This window comes from Lytechinus variegatus, chromosome 1 (assembly GCF_018143015.1).
Source record: "Lytechinus variegatus isolate NC3 chromosome 1, Lvar_3.0, whole genome shotgun sequence".
NCBI classification, from domain to species: Eukaryota; Metazoa; Echinodermata; class Echinoidea; order Temnopleuroida; family Toxopneustidae; genus Lytechinus; species Lytechinus variegatus.
The window spans coordinates 87,954,579-87,976,976 of record NC_054740.1 but is presented as its reverse complement, the minus strand read 5'-3'; the positions used below and the strand labels follow the sequence as shown (position 1 = coordinate 87,976,976).

The window sequence follows — 22,398 nt, the reverse complement described above, 5'->3', positions numbered from 1 at the left end:
CGAACCCCTTCTACTTTTATGATTGGCGAACCCCTTTTAGTATTATGACTGGCGACCCTCATCCATTATTATGACTGGCGAACCCTTTCTCCTATTATGACTGGCGACCCTCATCCGTTATTATGACTGGCGACCCTCATCCATTATTATGACTGACGAACCCTTTCTCCTATTATGACTGGCGACCCTCATCTACCATTATGACTGGCGAACCCCTTCTACTATTATGAATAGCGACCCTCATCTACCATTATGACTGGCGAACCCCTTCTACTATTATGAATAGCGACCCTCATCTACCATTATGACTGGCGAACCCCTTTTAGTATTATGACTGGCGACCCTCATCCATTATTATGACTGGCGAACCCTTTCTCCTATTATGACTGGCGACCCTCATCCATTATTATGACTGGCGAACCCTTTCTACTATTATGAATAGCGACCCTCATCTACCATTATGACTTGCAAACCCCTTCTACTATTATGACTAGCGAACCCCTTTTAGTATTATGACTGGCGACCCTCATCCATTATTATGACTGGCGAACCCTTTCTCCTATTATGACTGGCGACCCTCATCCATTATTATGACTGGCGAACCCTTTCTACTATTATGAATAGCGACCCCCATCTACCATTATGACTTGCGAACCCCTTCTACCATTATGACTGGCGAACCCCTTCTACTTTTATGACTGGCGAACCCTTTTTAGTATTATGACTGGCGACCCTCATCCATTATTATGACTGGCGAACCCTTTCTCCTATTATGACTGGCGACCCTCATTCCTTATTATGACTGGCGAACCCTTTCTACTATTATGAATAGCGACCCTCATCTACCATTATGACTGGCGAACCCCTTCTACTATTATGAATAGCGACCCTCATCTACCATTATGACTGGCGAACCCCTTCTACTATTATGAATAGCGACCCTCATCTACCATTATGACTTGCGAACCCCTTCTACTATTATGACTGGCGAACCCCTTTTAGTATTATAACTGGCGACCCTCATCCATTATTATGACTGGCGAACCCTTTCTCCTATTATGACTGGCGACCCTCATCCATTATTATGACTGGCGACCCTCGTCCATTATTATGACTGGCGAACCCTTTCTACTATTATGAATAGCGATCCTCATCTACCATTATGACTTGCGAACCCCTTCTACCATTATGACTGGCGAACCCCTTCTACTTTTATGACTGGCGAACCCTTTTTAGTATTATGACTGGCGTCCCTCATCCATTATTATGACTGGCGAACCCTTTCTCCTATTATGACTGGCGACCCTCATTCCTTATTATGACTGGCGAACCCTTTCTACTATTATGAATAGCGACCCTCATCTACCATTATGACTGGCGAACCCCTTCTACTATTATGAATAGCGACTCTCATCTACCATTATGACTGGCGAACCCCTTTTACTATTATGACTGGCGACCCTGATCTATTATTATGACTGGCGAACCCTTTCTACTATTATGAATAGCGACCCTCATCTACCATTATGACTGGCGAACCCCTTCTACTATTATGAATAGCGACCCTCATCTACCATTATGACTGGCGAACCCCTTCTACTATTATGAATAGCGACCCTCATCTACCATTATGACTGGCGAACCCCTTCTACTATTATGAATAGCGACCCTCATCTACCATTATGACTGGCGAACCCCTTCTACTTTTATGATTGGCGAACCCCTTTTAGTATTATGACTGGCGACCCTCATCCATTATTATGACTGGCGAACCCTTTCTCCTATTATGACTGGCGACCCTCATCCGTTATTATGACTGGCGACCCTCATCCATTATTATGACTGACGAACCCTTTCTCCTATTATGACTGGCGACCCTCATCTACCATTATGACTGGCGAACCCCTTCTACTATTATGAATAGCGACCCTCATCTACCATTATGACTGGCGAACCCCTTCTACTATTATGAATAGCGACCCTCATCTACCATTATGACTGGCGAACCCCTTCTACTTTTATGACTGGCGAACCCCTTTTATTATTATGACTGGCGACCCTCATCCATTATTATGACTGGCGACCCTCATCCATTATTATGACTGGCGAACCCTTTCTACTATTATGAATAGCGACCCTCATCTACCATTATGACTTGCGAACCCCTTCTACAATTATGACTGGCGAACCCCTTTTATTATTATGACTGGCGACCCTCATGTATTATTATGACTGACGAACCCCTTCTACTATTATGACTGGCGACCCTCATCACCTATTATGACGGGCGACCCTTATGATTAATGTAGCCTCTTCCTTTTTATGACTAGCGACCCTTATCTAGTATTATGAATACCGACCCTCGTTGTTGATTATGACTAGCGATCCTTATGATCAATTACCCTTATGGTCCATTATGAATAGCGACCCTTATCTTGCATTATGAAAATCGGACCTTATGACCCATGGTCCTTATGACCTTATGACTAGCGACCCCTTTTGCCTATTATGACTAGCGAGCTTTTGGGTATAGGATTTTACACGTTATGACTAGCGGTCCTTATGACCAGTCAGTATTATGACTTATGGTCCTTATGACTGACGGGCTTATCCCGGATATTCCTACCATCTCCCAAGTCTATAGCGAATGTCATGCACAGACAGCAGCACATTGCCTTATTCGTGCTGATGAAAAAGTCAATGCCGCTATGACGGCATGTATAGTAAGAGAAGAATCTTACTCTAGGAAGTCGTATGGTAATAGAAGCTCCTTGGTAATACTGATGCTAGAGATATGGTAAACATTGCAATGAACACCACGCCTGATAGAAAATGGTCGAAAGTGAAATCAAATATCACATGTGCTGTTAAAAACAAATATCAAGATATATGGACCGATAAGGTTGAGGGATTGCTGCTCCAAGGTAAATTCTTGGAGCTCATGAGGCTTGAGCAGGAAGATCTCACCTGGAAAAGTATTATATACGACCTACCATCCAAAGTTCTTAGTTTTGCAGTCAGGTCATCTATTGACTGTCTCCCTACTTTCAGGAACCTTCAGAGATGGGGTAAAAAACTCTCGGCAAATTGCAAACTGTGTGGAAATAAACAGACCCTCCTGCATGTTCTAAATGGATGCAAAATCATGTTAGAACAAGGTCGATACACATGGAGACACAACAACATTTTGAATGCGATATACGAGTGTCTTCAGTCATCATTATCTGGAGATTACACTCTCCGAGTAGATCTTCCTGACAAAGCCAATCATCCCACAATTCCTATGAATATTCTACCGACTCCACTAAGACCCGATCTTGTTCTTTCATCTGTCCAAAATAAAGAAGTCATTGTTGTTGAGCTCACAGTTCCCTTCGAACAGAACATTGATTCACGTCATGTGAGCAAATGCAATAAGTATGCACCTCTAACTAATGACATTATTGACCAGGGATATTCATGCAAACTTTTCTGTATAGAAGTAGGTTCAAGAGGTTATGTGTCTAAGCAAAATAAAGTTAGAATCAAATCATTACTCAAAACGATGAAACTAGGGAAGAAAAACAAAGAGATGTTGAATAGAATAAGCAAGATGAGCATCATGACTAGCTATTCTTTGTTCCTTGCAAAAGACCAACCAACTTGGACCGAGCCCCCATTGCTCAGTGTCCCGGAAAACAACCAAAGCTAGCCTTCTTTATCTGCTTGATAATTTTGACCATTATAAAGATGAGTAACTCCACTTTTTTTTTCTCTCAAGATATAGGTATTTTGATCTCTAAATTATAATTTATATTCAGTGACGTTTATGAAACAATTACATGTATACTTACTGTCTAATAATAACATACATAGAATGTGAATCATTCAAACAATATATTTCATTAAATCAATGGATTATTAGTAATATCTATAACTTCCAAATGTCAATCAGAATAAACAATTTGAACTTTTTTTTTTTTTACATTTATTAGTCTATCTATTTTAAAACATCATAATTACAATAGTTCACATAATGGAAATATCATAACAAGATTCTATGAACTTGAATAAGTACGTTACACTGTTTTCGTTGTGGCGATGCGTACCTATATGTATATATATCTTTATCACAAAGTGATGGTTCCAATTTTGTATTTTCTTATTACTGTCTGGTCCCTCTGGTCCCTTCATCTCTCTTTCATTTCATTGAGACAGTCACCTTTCTTTTTCATTTAACATGCTTGTAACTTTCATCTTTCTTATGCAATGTAAATTATGTGTTAAATCTTACTATATGTATTGTACCTTATGAATTGTTCAATTAATATTATGTATTATCACCCTGCCTATTGCCAGTGAAGGGGAATTTGTCCCATAATCACTGGCAGAGGACCTGGGTTTATTGTAACTTCTCTATCTGACTATGAAATAAAGATGATTTATATATATATATATATATATATATATATATATATATATATATATATATATATATATATCGGGTTAATAGAAAGATGCCATACAACTCGTTGACAACAAAATTTATATGCTTTAAATTTCTTGTTTACCATTTCAGTTCAAGATTGGTGGAGCCCAGGTCGGACTAAAGATGTCCGACATAATATGTATCTCGGAGCGGGATTCCATTCTTTGTCGGTCGACTTCCATTATGCATTGGCTCGTGGTTCTGCAGTAACAAAGAGAATATTGAGGAATTCGAATTAAATACTGATCATTCAATGAAACACATTTTTAAAGTTAGGCCACTTCATGAAAATGGAATAGAGCATAATACAAATGACATGTTAAATTTGTGGCAAATTTCTCAGAGCAATTGCATATGAGGGAGCACTCGATGCCTTACAGTTTTATAGGCGTGTTGCTGCTGCTGACGGCGACGATAATTTTACAGCATAGCATTTTACAGCATTTTACACCATAATTATACGAGGTGTTTCAATTTCTTTCTTACACCTTGGTCAATGTTGGATTCCTCCGTGTACACTTTTAGAATTGCTCTTTTCATATACCATCGATACCTGATGATTCCGCCAGGCTATGTGAGAGGGATTTCACCCTCCCCTGGACAGCTCTCGTCATTCGATTTTGCTATTAATTGCACTATGTGTGAGATAAAGATTCACCTAGGAATGGCGTAATGCAGATGAAATTGTTTGATTATTTTATTCAATTAACATCGTTTGTTAGCTTTAACAGTCAGTAATTGTGCTTGTCTTTTCCTTTCATGAATTATGGACGTGACTGTTAGTTGATTGGTTTTAATAATGTGTTTTTCGAAAGCATGAAGCGCACCTGTCATTATTACAGGCTTGCTCCATATTTTCCATTCATTAAAAACCCAAGTAAAAAAAGAACAGAAGAAGAAAGAAAATCATGGTATTTACATGAATATGCAAATACAATCTCCAGAAATAAATGTGTGTTTTTTTTCTCCCCTGTTTACATAATACATAGGTCTATCATGCGTCATACACCTACAAAATCAGCCTAATAAATCAGGGGGGAGGCACTTTCATTGACGAGTGGATACCAAGCGCGACCAAAAAAATAACATGTTAAAAGGATTTCTTTTTCAAGATAGGGTACGTTTACGTACGTGACGTAATAAGGGTATCAAAAACACTAAAATAATGAAAAAAGGGTATCGATTTCGCTAGGAAAGCTACGTGTTTAGGGTCAGATTTGCTAGGGTATAAAAATACTAAAAAAATCTTTATAAAGGATGTACTTTTTGATCAAACAGTCAACACTACGTGTTTAAAGTCCGACTTCCCGAGTTGTGGGAGGTGGGGCCATACTAAACCCAATGATGCACTACAAAAACTCCGGTGTTGATTTAATGTCCACACCAGAGAAGTATTGAAACAACACCAGTTCGTAGTCAAACCAATGCTATTTCAATACTAATTGGTGGAGTATAAACACCTATCTAGTGTTAGACCAAAACCAAACTGGTGTTTTTTTAAAACATTTTTCTGGTGTGGGCATATGTAGATTCCGGTCTGGTGTTAAATCAACACCGGAGTTCTCAGCTCGCGCTTCGCGCTCGCATCATTTGGCTAATGAAATACGTATAGTCCTAGTTAATTCCTACAAAGAAACCTTAGAATGCTCCACTTCAGGTCCGAATCGTCTAAATTTTCAGCACGCGCTCGCAATATTTGATTAGTTAGATGTGCATGATAATCATGATTGCAATGACTACAAAAAGACTTTTTGTACACATAGTGTTTCATGTGTTCAGATATAATTCTAATAAAATAAGCAGGCGCTTGGCACTCGCGTTAGTTGACTATGGTGAGATATGCATACTCTTAATGGATTCCTAAAATATATTCCTTAAAATCTCGCTGTTTGGGGTCAAGATATACGAAAACTTCAGCTCGCGCTTTGCACTCGCATTGTTTAGCGAGACAGGTACCTATCATGATTACACAAATTGGATTATAATGTCCCTTTTTAGGTGTGAATATAAAAAAATTCAGCTCGCGCTTCGCGCTCGCATTATTTGGTCAGTGAGATACATTTCCGTTTAATGACATTGTCCTTAAAATGTCTTTTTAGGTCAGAATAACTGGCAACTGAGCGCGTTCACTGAGTGATTTAAACATTTTGCTGGTGCCCCCCCCCCATGCCGTGACCCACGGTACGCCACTGTGGACATATCAATGACAATTCCTTGCATATCTAAAAATATGATTGCAAAAATATGCCAAAATATTTCAGTCATCTCCTCACCCATCAACACGGATTTACGCCAGTGCCACCGCCCCAGCTGAAGAATTATTCATTTCAGCAGCTGAAAAGTTCAAAGCTTTCCCGGGATGGATCCTTATCACTTTCTAAATTTAAATTTTCACTTCAGATTCATTTTAGATTCAGATTTATTTATTTCACATCTCCTTAAAAATACACCCAAATACATAAATACAAATAAAATGCTTATACAACAGAACAGGTATTGACAAGTATATAGTGTTAAGTAGTCATAAACAAATAGTAAAATACAATGATCACAGTTGTACGGCGAATGTGAGGGAAAGAAAGCCAATGGCGTATCGAGGTCTATTCTCCTCCATTTATTTTTACATCATAAACTTTAATAAAGTAGGCATATACACAGCACAAACTGTGGTGTTAACCGGTGTACATAGAGGACCACACCAGCTATTTTACACCGGTGTTAAATTGGTGGTGTTAGTTTTACACCTATAGGTGTTTTATATTACAACACTGTTACATTTACACACTTTGGTGTTATGTTCAATCTCTAGGGTGTTATTTTAACACCTCAGGGTGTGGTCCTCTATCAACACCAATTGGTGTCAGTTTTCATACCACAGTTTTTACAGTGTACTAACAAAATGAGATGACTATGCGCTTTGTTGCAGGGAGTCGAGGCGTAATAAGCTAGCCCCCCCCCAAAAAAAAAATCAGGGACCGGAAATAGCATGTCCAGTGACAGGAAGGGGTATTTTTTTATATATATATAGATTAGGTCACTAAAAGCATAAACAAACACTTTTCTATATCTTTTCCTGATAAATAAGCACACCTACCGGCGAACGTCGAGTGGAATACGGCCTTGTCCGAAAATTATGACTGGGTCTCCTTTGCTGTCTGCTCTTGTATTTATTGAACAGAACTAAGTCCTTATCCATTGCATAATTCCAATATGGATAGTCCTTAGTTTCTTCTTGTTTACTGTGACGTACAATGGGTTTTCCTATTCACAAAAAATTAATCGTTTCAATCATAATTATTATTTTGAGGTGATAACAATCCCAATAACAATGATAATAGTAACATGTAAAGTACATACACTCTATTAAAACACCGAGTAAAATTTTACACAATATCAAGTAGAAAGGGAACATGCATTTTTGCTGGGTATTTCTTTCACCACATATTGGAAAAAATGCATGTTTTAAGGGTAAATTTCTACGCAACATTGCGTAAAATTTACAAAATATTTTTTACCAAACCAACATGCATGTTCCCATTTGTCGGGTAAACCTTTTTAGAGTTTGATAATAGCTTACAGTGGAAAAAGACAATGATGTCATCTAAAATGCGTCATCTTAATATAAGATGCTTGATTTGAGAAAGGCATGAATGATGGGCAACATACTGTCCACTGTACGTTGCCCTGGGTTGGTTAAGGATCATGGATTCTTCAATTTACAGTGATTACTTTGTGGCTTTGAATGTCAGTAAATATCATAATTTATAATCATTATATATACATGTATATATCAATATAATAAGTGTATCTTAATTAGTTTTTACCATATACCTCTATAATTATGTTATTTTCATTTCAATTTATCATTTGATAAGTTTTCTTTCAATATGATACTTGAAAAAAAATCGACATTAGATAAAGACCCGAATCACTCTTAATGAATCAATACTTAAAACGTGTCCCAATGTAAGGGTGATTAGTTTAAAACCAACCTCGTGATTCATCACTGTAGTCTCTGTGAGACGTAAAATATGTTGGTGCAAATTCGGACGGATCCTGGCTACTCTGGTACATCCTAATCATTCTATTTCTCACAGCAATCATAACCAAGGAGATAGTCACAATGATCAAGAAAAGTGCACTTGCTGTTGCTCCGACGATTATCCCAACACGGTTTGGCTCTGGTAGGGATGTGGCAAACATAAATCAGTAATGAAAATAATGACCAAAATATCATTGGTCACGGCTCTGTGAAATAGAATGTTATTCTTGTTTATTTAAACGGTCAAGTCCATCCCAACAATATGATTTAAAGGGAAAGAGATAATCAAACAAATATAGGGTTGACGATAATTCTTCAAAATCGAAAGAGGAATAAAAAGTTAAAGGAAGTTTCGCTTAATTTCCGGAACAGTTATGCGATCTGCTGTCCAATAAGATTTTAAATAATTTTTGTCTTTTGTAACCCATATACAGTATATTATTACAACTATTCACTCAGGGTCTATTTAAGACAATGATAATAAAGGAGCCCGGATAATTTTATGACTAATTCCAAACTAAAACAACACAGCCTCAATATGAAAGTATTAACTGTGCCCATGTAGATCCATAGTATGACACAGACGGTCAAAATTCGACTACACTCTATATTGGATAAAAATGCTCCATGAGGGTAATCATGTGTCCAACCAATATTGGGCATATCTTTTGGCCATTTCTATTTATCCAGTGTGATGAAAATTCTAAAATAATTGCTTCTTATTGTTTAACCTTACTGGACAATATTCTTCCCGCATTGGGTAAAATACTACCCCATATTATTACCCTCGTGCATATTTTCAAAGGATACGGATTTATAGCTCAGCATTTTTCAAAGAAACCAACATTTTGTCTTTATAAAAACACCATTTTTATTTTCCTCCTTAAAACAGGGAAACTCATTTTCTCAAGTCTTGATTTCATCGCTTTTCTTTTTTCAAATATCTTTCTTTACTGCTCATTTGGATGAGGACTAGGGTACTTGTGAAGCATTACAGAGGATATCCGATCTAATGGCAGTTGGATAAGGTAACACGTGGACCTGAACACCTGCTTAGATGAAGTATCATTCCAGTCCTGTTTCAAAACACAAGGACCTGATGAGTTTTCAATCAATTTTTTTTAAATAATTTTTATAAGTATAGTACTTTGTCAGATATCTATCACCCGATAGCTATTACAAATCCGAATCTTCCACAAAACATCCATTTTGTCATATGCAAGTGACTTTCGTGACATCGTTAACACAATAGGTAAAGGATGTACACATGACAAATCATATTCCTCGAAAAATATCAACATTCTATCAACCAATAACAGTTGAAACAGCAAAGCAAAAACTCACGTGCATTTGGTATTTCACAACGATCCCCCGTCCAATCATCCGTGCATCTGTGTACATAGTATAAGATACAAGTGATTTTAACTCCCATTGCTTGTTGACATACATAGTTTATTCTTTATCTAAAAAAACATGCTTAAAATGTCCAGTTTTTAGATCGGAATGTAAAAAATGAAATATTTGCTATATAATGGAAGATGCGTTAAACCAATTAATACATTTGAAAACAAATTTTATTATGCCACTTATTTCTAGAATGATGGAAAAAAGTCTCGCTGAAAAACTACATCAAAGCTCGATTATATAGGTATTCTTTTATATCAGACCTACAAAAATCAATTCAAGATGAACCCTAGATCCCCGCCTTTGCTGAATTTGATTCCTGCAATGAAATTTGTAGCAGCAGTCGTGGTGATGGTGATGGTATGGCAGTAATAGTAATAGTAATAGTAGTAGTAGTAGTAGTAATAGTAGTAGTAGAGTAGTAGTAGTAGTAGCAGCAGTAGTAGTAGTAGTAGTATAGTAGTAGTAGTAGAGTATAGTAGTAGTAGTAGTAGTAGTAGAGTAGTGGTAGTAGTAGTAGTAGTAGTATAGTAGAAGTAGTAGTAGAGTAGTAGTAGTAGTAGTAGTAGTAGTAGTAGTAGTAGTAGTAGTAATAGTAATCATAGTCGTGAACTAATATTCACGCCAGTTGTGGTACTAGTAGTCATAGTCGCGAGCTAAATTTATGTAGTTGTGATAATAGTATTTGTAGTGAGTTTTCTATGTTAATCTATAAATTTTGATTTAGAAGTGTAAAAGTAACAACATCCTACCTGCACATTGGCTCCGATCCATCATTTGTTATTGTACATATTCCATCGTTTTCACAGATGAGGCGTCCACATGGAACTGAACAAAGTTTGAGACAAGTTAACTGTTCAGTTAAAATTCGTAAACAATTATACCGGGTTTGAGAAAGTATAGTAGAAACATTTTTATCCGATCGTCTAATCCGTTGCATCACTAGACTAGCCCGGTATAGCCAGTCCATCTTGCGCTAAGCCCGAGTGATTGCATGGTTTTAAGTGGGACGCAAAATGATTAAAAATTTATATATTCTACTCTGATGTCACGAAATATTTTGATCTCCGATAAATTTCATTTTTCTATTGAAACTATGATTAGTCACGTTAAGGGCTCTCGACCAATCAAAACAGCAACAAATTTTCAGTAAGGGATATAACTCCATATACTCTAATAATTTTGTTCACATTATTCAATTAGGGGGATAAGCACTCTTGTTATAATATCCCGTTGTTCTATGAACATTCATTAAACATGTTAAAGACATGGTCACACCGCCCGAGCGTTGTTGGAGCGGTCGTGGAGCGGAGAGAAAAAAAAAATCATCACCGCTCGCTACCGTTCACCATTTTCGATTTCGATTGTTTTTTTTTTTTTTCGATTTCTCCCAAATTTTGCGAGCGAAATTCGACCCTCTCTCCCTACCGTTCCACGACCGCTCCAACAACGCTCGGGCGTGTGACCTGGGCCTGTAATAACACGTACAAAACCACAGTTAACGAGGGAGCATCGTACGAAATTAATATTAATGAGGGATTATTTTAGTTTCTAATGGATTAAAAAAAAATGGCTGAGCTTCGGGGGCCTGGTGGTGTCACATCTCGGAGAGAAATGACAATATTTATGACAAAAGTTATGACAGAGTTCCAGAATACCACCCCAGGCCTTTAACGAGTTCCATCACTGACCAATGGTACATTAGTTTTTGTGTCGAAGCCTAACTTGACTCACAGGGTCAATTTGCCAGAACACAAGGCAATTCAAGATTGTGTTTGGTAACCATGGTAACATGAATTATTTGATTTACCATGCACAATTATGTAAAATTTGAATTGACTCACAAGAAATGAAGAAGCTTGTACTTGAAGAAAGGTAGAGTCCTGAACCGGGATTGACCTCATCATTTGACGTTATTGCTTTTCTAAATATGTCAGTAGCCTCCTCAGCAGTCACACTCGATGATGAATCGTAAATAAGTACGAACGTGGCAATAACACTTCCAGGCCTAAATAATATGACTCTTGAAGCGATGAAACCTGATGTGTTTCTGAATATCATATCGAGCTTGAGAATACATGAAAAGGGAAAGAAACACGAAAAACAGCAGTCAATCAGAATAACCATATCAGAGTAAGTCATCAATTAGATATCATATGATTGTTAAGCTAATTGATTTGAACATTTTTAGTATTTCTCTAAAACACTGTACCGACCTGCCATATTCTAACCGATTTTATCATGAAATTATCTTTAAAAACAAGACTTTATATTTTGATTTGGACTGTAATAAGTCATCAGACAACCTAGTTCCTTTCGTCTTATTTATTTCCATTTATTTTTAGCGTCCCCATGATCACATATGTCGTTTAGTTCTCTGAACTTTCTACAAACCAATCAGAGCTCATCTTAAATATTTAACCATTAGTGTTCAGCTTAATTACATGTCACAAATTAAATCAGCCAATGAACATCAATATGAACTTAGTCATCGATTTCGCTAACTTCGTTATCTCATCATGATCAATAATTCCCACTTGCTCTTATAACACTGTCCAGTCAATACGTGTTAACATGAGTTCAGTGACTTTCCTTAATTTCTCTTGGGATTCATACTTTGGGACTTATCTAGACTTTACCTAGATTTTACTTATTTTTTGGATTATCATTTCTACGGAAGGATTCTATGCACCTTATATAGTTTTCACCGGGATTGTGTAATACCTGAACTTAACTTTCGCGGTTATCTAATCAGAGTCGTGACACTCCGAACTCTAGCCAGCTAGCGATAGTTTTTCAACAGTTATACCGTATTCATCGGACTGATCCAAATCAAGCATTGCCAACTCTGGTCCCTTCTTTATTTATGGTATTTGGGACCAAACGCCGTGCCACAAATTTCTTTCGATGAGTAACTTTAACTTTGCTAGGAATCATAGTCCACTGGCGGATCCAGCTGGGGGGTGGGGGCACGGGTCGGCCCGTGCCCTCCCCCCTTTGAGAGGCATAATTAAAATTTGTAATCTTAAAATGGCGTTAAAGCAGAAGTGTATCGCCACTTTTTTTTTGCTTGTCAAATTCTTTTCGTGGACGAAATATTATCCTAATTTTTTGGTTAAAAATCTTTTTAAATTTTATCTTTTTTATTTTTTGCTTTTTTGTTAAAATTTTCCTCGGGAAAATGTGCCCCCTGAAAAGTTCTGGATCAACCCCTGAATTAGTCTTCTAGAATTCTACAACACCATTGTTGCAGTTTGTTAAATAGTTCTTAAGGCACTTTACAACACGTTCTTCATTCTATTCTATTCTATTCATTTCCACTGATTATGATTCAAACTTACATAAAACATAAATATCAAGAAAAAGAACTAACGCATATTTTAACGAGTGTAGAGCAACATTCAATAAAATTTTCACATAGCTATTTCTATATCTCTGTTTATTTTACCTGTGCTTGAATTTCCTTTGCGGTGTCAATATAGCTTGTGGACGAATTATCCATTAGATCGTCAGTAAAATCAGCCACAATATCACCAATCCTTGCCAAAGTAACGTTTCCAGAGAGGATCCGACTTACTTTTTCAAGAAACAATAGTAGAAAGCAAAACAAAATATCAAGGACCCAAAAAAATCACATTATATACATGTAAAAAAAAGTCTTACAGAGAAATAATTTGATGGAAAGTTCTAAAACATGAACAAAATTATGAAAACGTTCTGAAAGAAAAAGAAGTGGAACTTATTGATGTTGTCAAAAACAAAGAAGACGAAATGCAATCCTAGGAATGAAAAATGTCATTACTCATGGACCATTTATCGTCTTTTGCAGTTCATGTGAAATTACAAATACATTCAGCTAAACATAATGTCTGATATTTTCTTCTGTCAGCAGGTATGAAATCATAATTATTGATTTGAATGATAGCAAAAGGGTAGGCACGTAGAGTGATATCAAACCAGCAAATATGACATGATAGCAAAAGGGTAGGCACGTAGTGATATCAAACCAGCAAAAATGACATTTGAATGAAAATAACCCGATTATAATGTGTAAATATATAGGCATATAATCGTGATTTTGTGTGTGTTTGTTTCACTAAGTTTGTACAAATGGAAGAATATTAACCTAATTAACATAGCACCCTTACTCCATTTCCATTGATTGTGACTCCTGGAAACTAGAATTACCTGTTTGATTGCGTTCAACAGTTAGTACAAACTGAAATGTCTTGGACAGCACTCCATCTGTTGCATTTATCACGATGTTGTTGACTTCACTTGATAAAACTCCTAATTGTGGCCCTTCTCCATTTACAAATATTGATTCATCTATTCCATCACCATAGAATGAGAAATTGTGGACAGTTAGGTCTTCGTTCAAGCGGTAATTAAAAGAAAGAAAGGATGTGCCTCCCGTAGAAACAGCTATTGCATCTATAACATCGACCGGCAATTCGGTCACTTTTTCAGAAAAAGAGGTTAGAGGTGTGAAAAAGAAGAAAATCAGACAATTAGAATTTTGGTAAGAATTAAATGTTATGTATCAAGGGAGTATGCATTACGTATCAGATTAATTGATAAATCACGGATAGAAATCATAGAAATCGGGTAAAAACTTATGATCTATTTAATCAGTTACTATCATGCAAATAATTACTTGACACTACGTGACACATACAACATGTCATCGAAAATTGTAGGTCATTAGCCACTAGTTTGCTAGGGGAAATGAGCACATATTTTAACACAGTAACCCCTCAAAAGTATAAGCCTACAGCTTTGAAAAAAAGTAAAGTTTTAGATTTTGATTTAAAAATTTCCGTTCAACAATTTTTTTTTCAAAATACAATCAAAGTAACAATACATATTCAATATAATAGATATTACAGACAAATCAATGACATTTCGTAGCAAATGTTGAATATAAATTAAACAAAACTAAAATTTGTTGCAGTAATTTTATCAATGAAAAGAAACAAGAAATGTACGGAGGGACTTGCCAAGAAAAGCAAAAGCTTGTAAAGAAGGCAAGCCCCTTAACTTAGTTTCAATGCTAATTATAAACAAACTATATATACAACTATGTACAAAAATCGAGACGGACGCAGAAGACAAACTTAAAACAAGTTATCCACAAAATGTCAAAATAAAACGAATAAGCGACGAAAAAATGGGAGAAAGTAGTTCAAATAACAATAATTACAGTGGTAACACACACAAAAAAAGTACTTACAAAATAATAATAGGGAGGGTAAAGTGGCAAAGGAAAGAAAGAGGGAGATAAGGCAGGTGCAGATAAAAAGTGCAAATGAAAAGAGGAAACATGGCTCATCACTCATCATTTTCATCACTCAAAATGGACAGAAGTCATGAATTTAAAAAAAAATCACCACCAATGACAACATTTTACTGTGGGGGATTTCAGAAGGCATGATTTCTGTCCATCTCATTTTTAAAGATTACTGTTGTGAATTTTGTCTAGAAAGATAATTTACATTGGATTTGTACTTCCACATCCATTTTCACCTCGTAAATTTATGTAATATAATGTATTTGTACTTCTCGGCATTCTCTGGTTCACATGTTAATACCATGAATACGGAACTAACGGGAAAACATCTGGGGGAGGGGGCTTTATGCCCCCTTCCAGTATTTTTAAGGGTGAATTTGTGACATAAGTCACAGCTTTACTCACTTTGTATATCGATATAGCAGATTGCGTTATTGATATTCCCTGATAAGTCTGTAACATTCACTGATATTTCATTGATGCCGAGATCCAACCTTTGACCAGGTCTCTTTGGAGCATAATTTATCAGAAGAGACGATGGCTCATCAACGTTATCAGAAACGGTCACATCATAATTGGATACAACGTTGCCAAGCAGAATGGTTTGATTGGAACACGTTACATTGGGTGGTTGATCATCTGCCAAAACGAACAAAAAGTGCATTCCATTTTAAAAAGGGAATATTTAATATCAGCAATATTGAAACAACGATCGTCTAAACGGTGGCAGAGGCAGGATAATGCAGAGAGAGGGACACAGGCAGACATAGAAAGAGGGAGAGAGAGAGAGCTAGAGAAGGAGTGGAAAAGGGAGACCACCTAAAATGAGATATCGTTCTTTTATCACTTGAATATAATGGGAATCAATCAGGGCGTCGATCCATTTTTCAGATGGGGGGGGGGCAAAATCATAAATCAACGTTCCAAAGTCGCTCGATCACACAAAACGAACAAACTCACACCCACACATAGGCCTATATTATATATATACATATATATATATATATATATATATATATATATATATATATATATATATATATATATATATATATATATATATATATATATATATATATGACTCATGAGAAAGAGACACATATTTCACCAACAAATTAATGCGAGCGCGAAGCGCAAGCTGAAATTTGTTTAGTACGCTGACATGAACACAGGAAAAAGGTACCTGTTTAGGACTGTTTGTAGTAACTCATGAGGAGCATATGTATCTCACTACACATATAATGCGAGTGTCGAGAGCGAGCTGAAATTTCTTTTTCATTCTGACTTGAAAGCTCGATATTCTAAGCATTTTGGTACTAATGATAAGGATGGGTAAATAAAAGAATAGATGCGAGCGCGAACTGAAAATTTTGATATTTCGATCTGAAATTTAAAACATGGCAGTTTAATGGACGTATTTCATAAAAAAAATTATATCCAACAAAAGATATATTGCTAATCGAAGCGGGAGTTCTTTTGAGGATTAGAACTGAAAACGGGACATTCTATTCAACTATTTAATCAACAAAAAAAGTGTCAAACATTACATATTTTCACAATTATGTTTGAATGTAAGAGGATTAAGGAACAAACTTAAGTGCAGTCAGATATAATTATAGATGATATAAACAACAAAAAGCTGATATATTGTTTTTGCAAGAAACCTACTGGACTGAAGAATTTGAAACCATTATCAATATGGAATAGAGAGGAAAATCTTTCTTTTCACATGGTACCCATAATTCGTGCCTTGTTGCTGTTCTTAAAGACCCTGACCGGTGTAAAAACAATCATATATTAAAAGAAAGGCAATGATTCATACAATACAAATATACGAAAAATATTCTATACATCTCCTTCCATTTGTAAGAAATATTAGATAAAAATCAAAGAAACTGCGCCTCCAAAGTACGCTTCGATTGAGCACCCCACGTCGCCTGGAAAGGATGACGTCATGTTGTGTCTGGAGGGTTGCGATTCCATAGGTTTGTGTACAAAAGCCTTGGGTATTTTCTTCCATTTCTATATTATGAATCCAATTTTTTTCCGTTTTCAGATGAAAACGGCACTCACAATTATTCACTGTTGAAATTGATGGAAACCTACAACTATTTACTGTCTTTTTTGTGACTTCTTTGTTTGGCTCTTATTGGGCCTAAATTGCTATGTCAGGAAAAGTTGTGATACATAATCTGAATGCAGATAGATTTGAAATCTACGCCAAATAAGCAGGAAATAAAATATGGCAAAAACTAGTTCAAAACTGTAGATTTCATAATTTAAGCATGTAGGAAAAAATATATGTGATATCACTCTGTGATGGAAGTGAAGAAAATGAAATGCGTCATCTGGAAAGCAAAAGAGTAACCCAGTTTTTCCGTGTACAAACCTATGGAATCGCGACGCTTCTTACACAATAGGGCATTTGAAAAGCACAATAAAGCCTATTTTCTAAGCCGGGTTCGAAGCCCGATAATTGGAATATTCTTAAGCAAAATACACAGCTGGGAAGGGTGAAAATGAATAAAGCTCACAATGCTGTATTTAGTAGCTTATAAGCTTTCGATTGGTATATAATTTGTCAATTTCATTTTTGGGTCCGGTCTGGGTCTTTAAAGTGACAGACTTGTTTTAAAAATCAATAAGGTAGATTCACAAAATGATGGAAGAACTATACTCCTCGATGTCATGATAGAAGGTTATAAATATGTTTTAGTCAATGTATATGCACCTACTGAAAGAAAAAAGAGAGAACATATCCTATTGAAAATGCAAAAGTGGTTATCTCCTTATAATATTTAGGAAACAAAACCCCTTTTATCTTAGGTGGTGACTGGAATTGTATGTTGGATACAAAGAAAGATGTTCAGGGTAGTCAAAGTTCATGTTATAAAACACCGCAAAAAATCATTCAACTGTGAAAGCAAAGAAGATTGATAGATATTTGGATAAAGACCCATTTAAATACAAAACGATTCATGTGGAGAAATTTATCTTTGAGAGTTGCATCAAGACTTGATTATTGGTTAGTAAGTAAAAGCCTGCAAGCAAAGATCACATCAACTGATATAAGACTCTGCTTTAAAGCAGACCATAATGCTATCTCTCTCAAATCGACAACATCCAATATATTAAAAGGAAGAGGATGTTGGAAAATGAATACAGATGTGTTAAAAGAAAAATGTTATCAAAAGAAAATGAGATTATTAATAAATGATATTTTAGAAAGTTAAAATTTATCTCCTATGCATATATGGGAACCATATAGAGTAAAGCACGTGAATTCACACAGAGGTATTGTAGAAGCAAGGCCTACAAAAACAGAAAGACATGAAGACTGTTTCAGAAAACAAGAAAAATTGATGTTGACATTGGTCTCAGTAAACAGAAAGAATACATTTGTATAAAAAAGAATCGGAACAAAAATGTGAAAGAGAGTGTAAAGGTGCTGCTATTAGAGCAAGAGTCAGGCTAGAAATAGGTGAAAAGTGCACAATTTTTTTTTTTAGATTTAGCATGTTTAGAGAAATATAATTCAGAAAGAAAAAATATTACCAAATTGTTATCTGTAAACAAATTTAAATATTGTACTAAACAAACAGAAATATTACAGGAAGTCGTAAAGTTTTATTCATATTTATATAAAAATCAGATATCGATAATTTCATCAACTCAGTTCATGTTCCAAAAATGAGTGATGAGGAAAAAAATAAATGTGAAGGATTGTTAACAAGTGATGAATGTAAACGTGTTGCCTTATTTTTTATAAATAAAAACAAATCACCTTATTCCCATAGTTTTACCAAACCTTTTGGGACCCCATCGAGTATATTTTAATGAGCACTTTTGATGAATGCTTCACAAATGGAGAAATGTCTGAAAGTCAGAAAGCTGGTCTTGTTAGAGTGATTTATAAAAAAATGAGACCATAGAAATCTAGAAGGCTGGAGGCTAATCTCGCTTTTAAATTGCGATTATAAAATATATGGCCGCATGATTGCAATCGGTTATTCGGCAGATCGTTAATGAAGAACAAAGTGGTTATAATAAAACATTGCCTGTCAGCTTACAATATAGTCTTACAATTGATGTCATTGAATTATGAGAAGAAAACACTTAGATGGTGCTATAATGATGATCATCATTATTATTATCATTGTTGTTATTATTACTGTTATTATTATTATAAGTAATGCATGGGACCGGAAATATAATTCTAAGTTTGTTTTGAATTGTCTGAATAACAGTAATGGTAAAAAATATTTGGTCACGACTTTTCAGCTCGAATAAGTAATGGATCTTTAATAATAATATTTATGAAGGTGCTGTAATGATAAAATTATATTACCTTCAACGATATATATTCCTGTACATTTCTTTTCCAATTCATCATCAAATATTATTGCTACCACTTCATGTGTTCCTATGGATACACTCTCTCCAACAGGGAATCCTCCTAGAGTTATATTAACCGACACAGCATCTCCGTGATATCGGTAACCAAGGGCAGATTTGGTGACATTGTCTGCTCCAAAATCTGGCGTAAAATTGTAAGTCGCTTGATGTGGATCGGTTCTTACAGTGCGATTCAAGTCCGGACAGTTCACTGGTAACTCGGTAACTGAAAAATATTAATGGAAAGACAGCTACATCTCGTTTCCAATTTAACACATTAATTTTATGTAGAATTTCCTAATATGTAAACTTAATGCCCTATTTCTATTCTCTTACGAGCAGTAACTAATGTTTATGAGGGATGTAGCATAAGTTCTACATTTATTTTTTGATTTGCAACAGAACAGGAAATGCGGTTGAAGTCCAGACGGTTCATCGGCAACACGATTATGCACAATATTAGTGACAAGAAAAATATGACTGGCTTCCCATTTAACAAATTTCTAAGTAGACTTTCCTATTATGTCATGTGAATTCCCATTAATCCCTATTATAATTTATTACAAGCAGTAATGAAGGCTTATGAAGTATAAAATCTACATCTAAACTCCTCAAAAAAGTTCGAAATTCTGAATTTGATCGATAAACCCTCCTCGTTCTTAGTAAATATCAATGTGTAACTAATAGCAATTAAAAGAGCATTTAATTCTTATTAAAATGATACCCTACATGATATGATTTTGGTTCACATGGAGGTGCAGTGCCTTGAAATGTGGGGAAAGGTCAACATTCAAAAGTTTCAAAATGACACAATATTGAAAGTCACTGTTCTTTTTTCGGTGGTGATGAGTGAGTTTCTCAGCGGTTTCTTTAAATTGTCATGCACCTTAACATCATCATTAACACTGAATCAAACACACCTCTGCACAAGCAAAAACATAACAAACAAACATGCATGGGTATTTCAAACCACGACTCAAACCATGTTATCTCACAGAACCATCACTACAGAAGCAGGGGCTTGATTTGAACGGATTTTCATCTCTATCGAAACAGACAAAAGAATCATTGTTCTGTATTGACCCATCATGACTACTTCTGCTCGTTTTGCCTTTTGAATGATATCATATACGAATTGTGTAAAATTGGGAGTTAGGAGAAGTTAATGCTCAAACCCAGATTTCCAAACCTTTTTGGCTCGTTTTGCCGCTTTTCAATTCAGACCTCATCCAACACTTTTGAATCCTGCTCTCTTCCTGATGGCATGATTATAACAAGCATGGTATCATTTTAAAGGGAATTTAGTGATCTTTTGAATAATGTAAAATATGCTTTGTGTAAAATTGATAGTTGGGAGAAATTAATGGCCAAACATAGATTTCCAAACTTTTTTGACGGGTTTAATTTTCGATTTGCAACTGAATAAATGCTCTACGCTGCCTTATGCTCTACCCTTATCATGATTTTATATGGCAGCAAGATCTATGAAAGACCATTGAAAGATCTCTATAGGACTACTCTAGGACCAGTAAGATAAGAAATATCCATCAGTCTTTCAGAGTGATGTGAGGCCCCTCCAAAAATAGGGCACCCCTACAAAATTCACTTAGCATTACTCATTCACATATACCATCCATTCATTTTCAGTGCATTATATAACCCTCAATTAGAACACTTGCACACCCCTATTTTATAGTGGAGCAACCCAAAACCTCCATCTCAGTTGTCAAGCATGTGGTTGGTCAACCTTGTTGATGCCCATACAAGCTACATGTGACTGACAATTGTTTCTCTCTTCATTATTATTTACAGGTAAGAAAAGATACATTTTTATTGTTATTATTAATACCCAAAACTGTTGTATATATATATTCTGGTAATATGATTGTAATGATACTTTTGTTGTATGATATGTCTTCCTGAAAGTATATAGACTGATTGCGTAGGATGAACATTATAATTGAGAGTATACTGTTATATATCACTGACATCTCAATATATTCACCAATTAATAGTTAAAACATTAGTTATAGTTGTTACTGAAGCTTTTGGTATAGAAATAGAAATAGGTATTGATCAGTATATTATTTTGACATTTCCTTCTAGTGTGTACTTGAACTGTATATAATATTAGATTCTGTAGTCAGAGGTGCATGTGCATATACCTATACTGTATACTCCTTTGTTCTTGTTCTTCTCAAGAAAGTATCTGTTATCAACGTGTTATGTAAATAGGCTCTTCAACTTTCAGCTTGTTACCTTGACTCCTGGAACTTGTATTTACTTTTAAGATATGTTAGGAGTTAGTGGTAGATTAGGGGTTTTTAAGCCATATAGCATGCTGGAAGACAGTGTTAGTATGTTAGTGTATATTGGTTAGTGATTCCAAGAGTGAGAGAGTTAACTTAAAGAGAATTAAGGGATCACCTCAAAAATGGCAAGGGATTCTTTTTGGATGTCAGAACAAAGAAAGTTCTCAACTTGTACATAAAAGTTCCATAAGAATCAGGGACCATCTTAACAGTTTAGATCTGAGACTTTAGGATGTATTCCCCTGTATCCATTGACCATGTGTTCTCTTATCATTTAGTCTAGTAGTTCAGACTTTATTTCATCAACGTTTGGTTATTAGAATTAGAGATTATTAATAAGAATTAGGAAGTACTCTTTAATTCATATAATTTAGATTGATTGTTAGTAGTTATAGTTGTATTGATTTTAGTACTAACATACGTTTATTATTTAAGTATGTTAAAGAACAAGTGAGTATATTATATGATCATAAGTTGAGAAATTAGT

The 22,398-nt window shown here is 35.5% G+C and overlaps 2 protein-coding genes across 2 annotated transcripts; one reads left to right on the top strand and one right to left on the bottom strand.

Moving 5' to 3' along the window:
- Window positions 1–2,794: 2,794 nt before the first annotated feature.
- LOC121432192 lies at window positions 2,795–3,691 on the top strand. Its single transcript, XM_041630050.1, has one exon. The coding sequence runs from the start codon at window positions 2,795–2,797 to the stop codon at window positions 3,689–3,691; it is 897 nt and encodes a 298-aa protein (XP_041485984.1).
- A 768-nt stretch (window positions 3,692–4,459) lies between these two features.
- Window positions 4,460–20,828, bottom strand: LOC121432183. The gene is made up of 11 exons (XM_041630042.1): window positions 20,789–20,828; window positions 19,553–19,825; window positions 15,610–15,843; window positions 14,103–14,375; window positions 13,363–13,490; window positions 11,759–11,981; window positions 10,667–10,742; window positions 9,855–9,901; window positions 8,461–8,649; window positions 7,563–7,729; window positions 4,460–4,669 (listed from the first exon to the last, which is right to left on the bottom strand). Exons 1-11 carry the CDS (start codon window positions 20,826–20,828, stop codon window positions 4,586–4,588), a joined length of 1,734 nt encoding a protein of 577 aa, XP_041485976.1. The 3' UTR covers window positions 4,460–4,585.
- Between the last annotated feature and the right edge of the window lie 1,570 nt (window positions 20,829–22,398).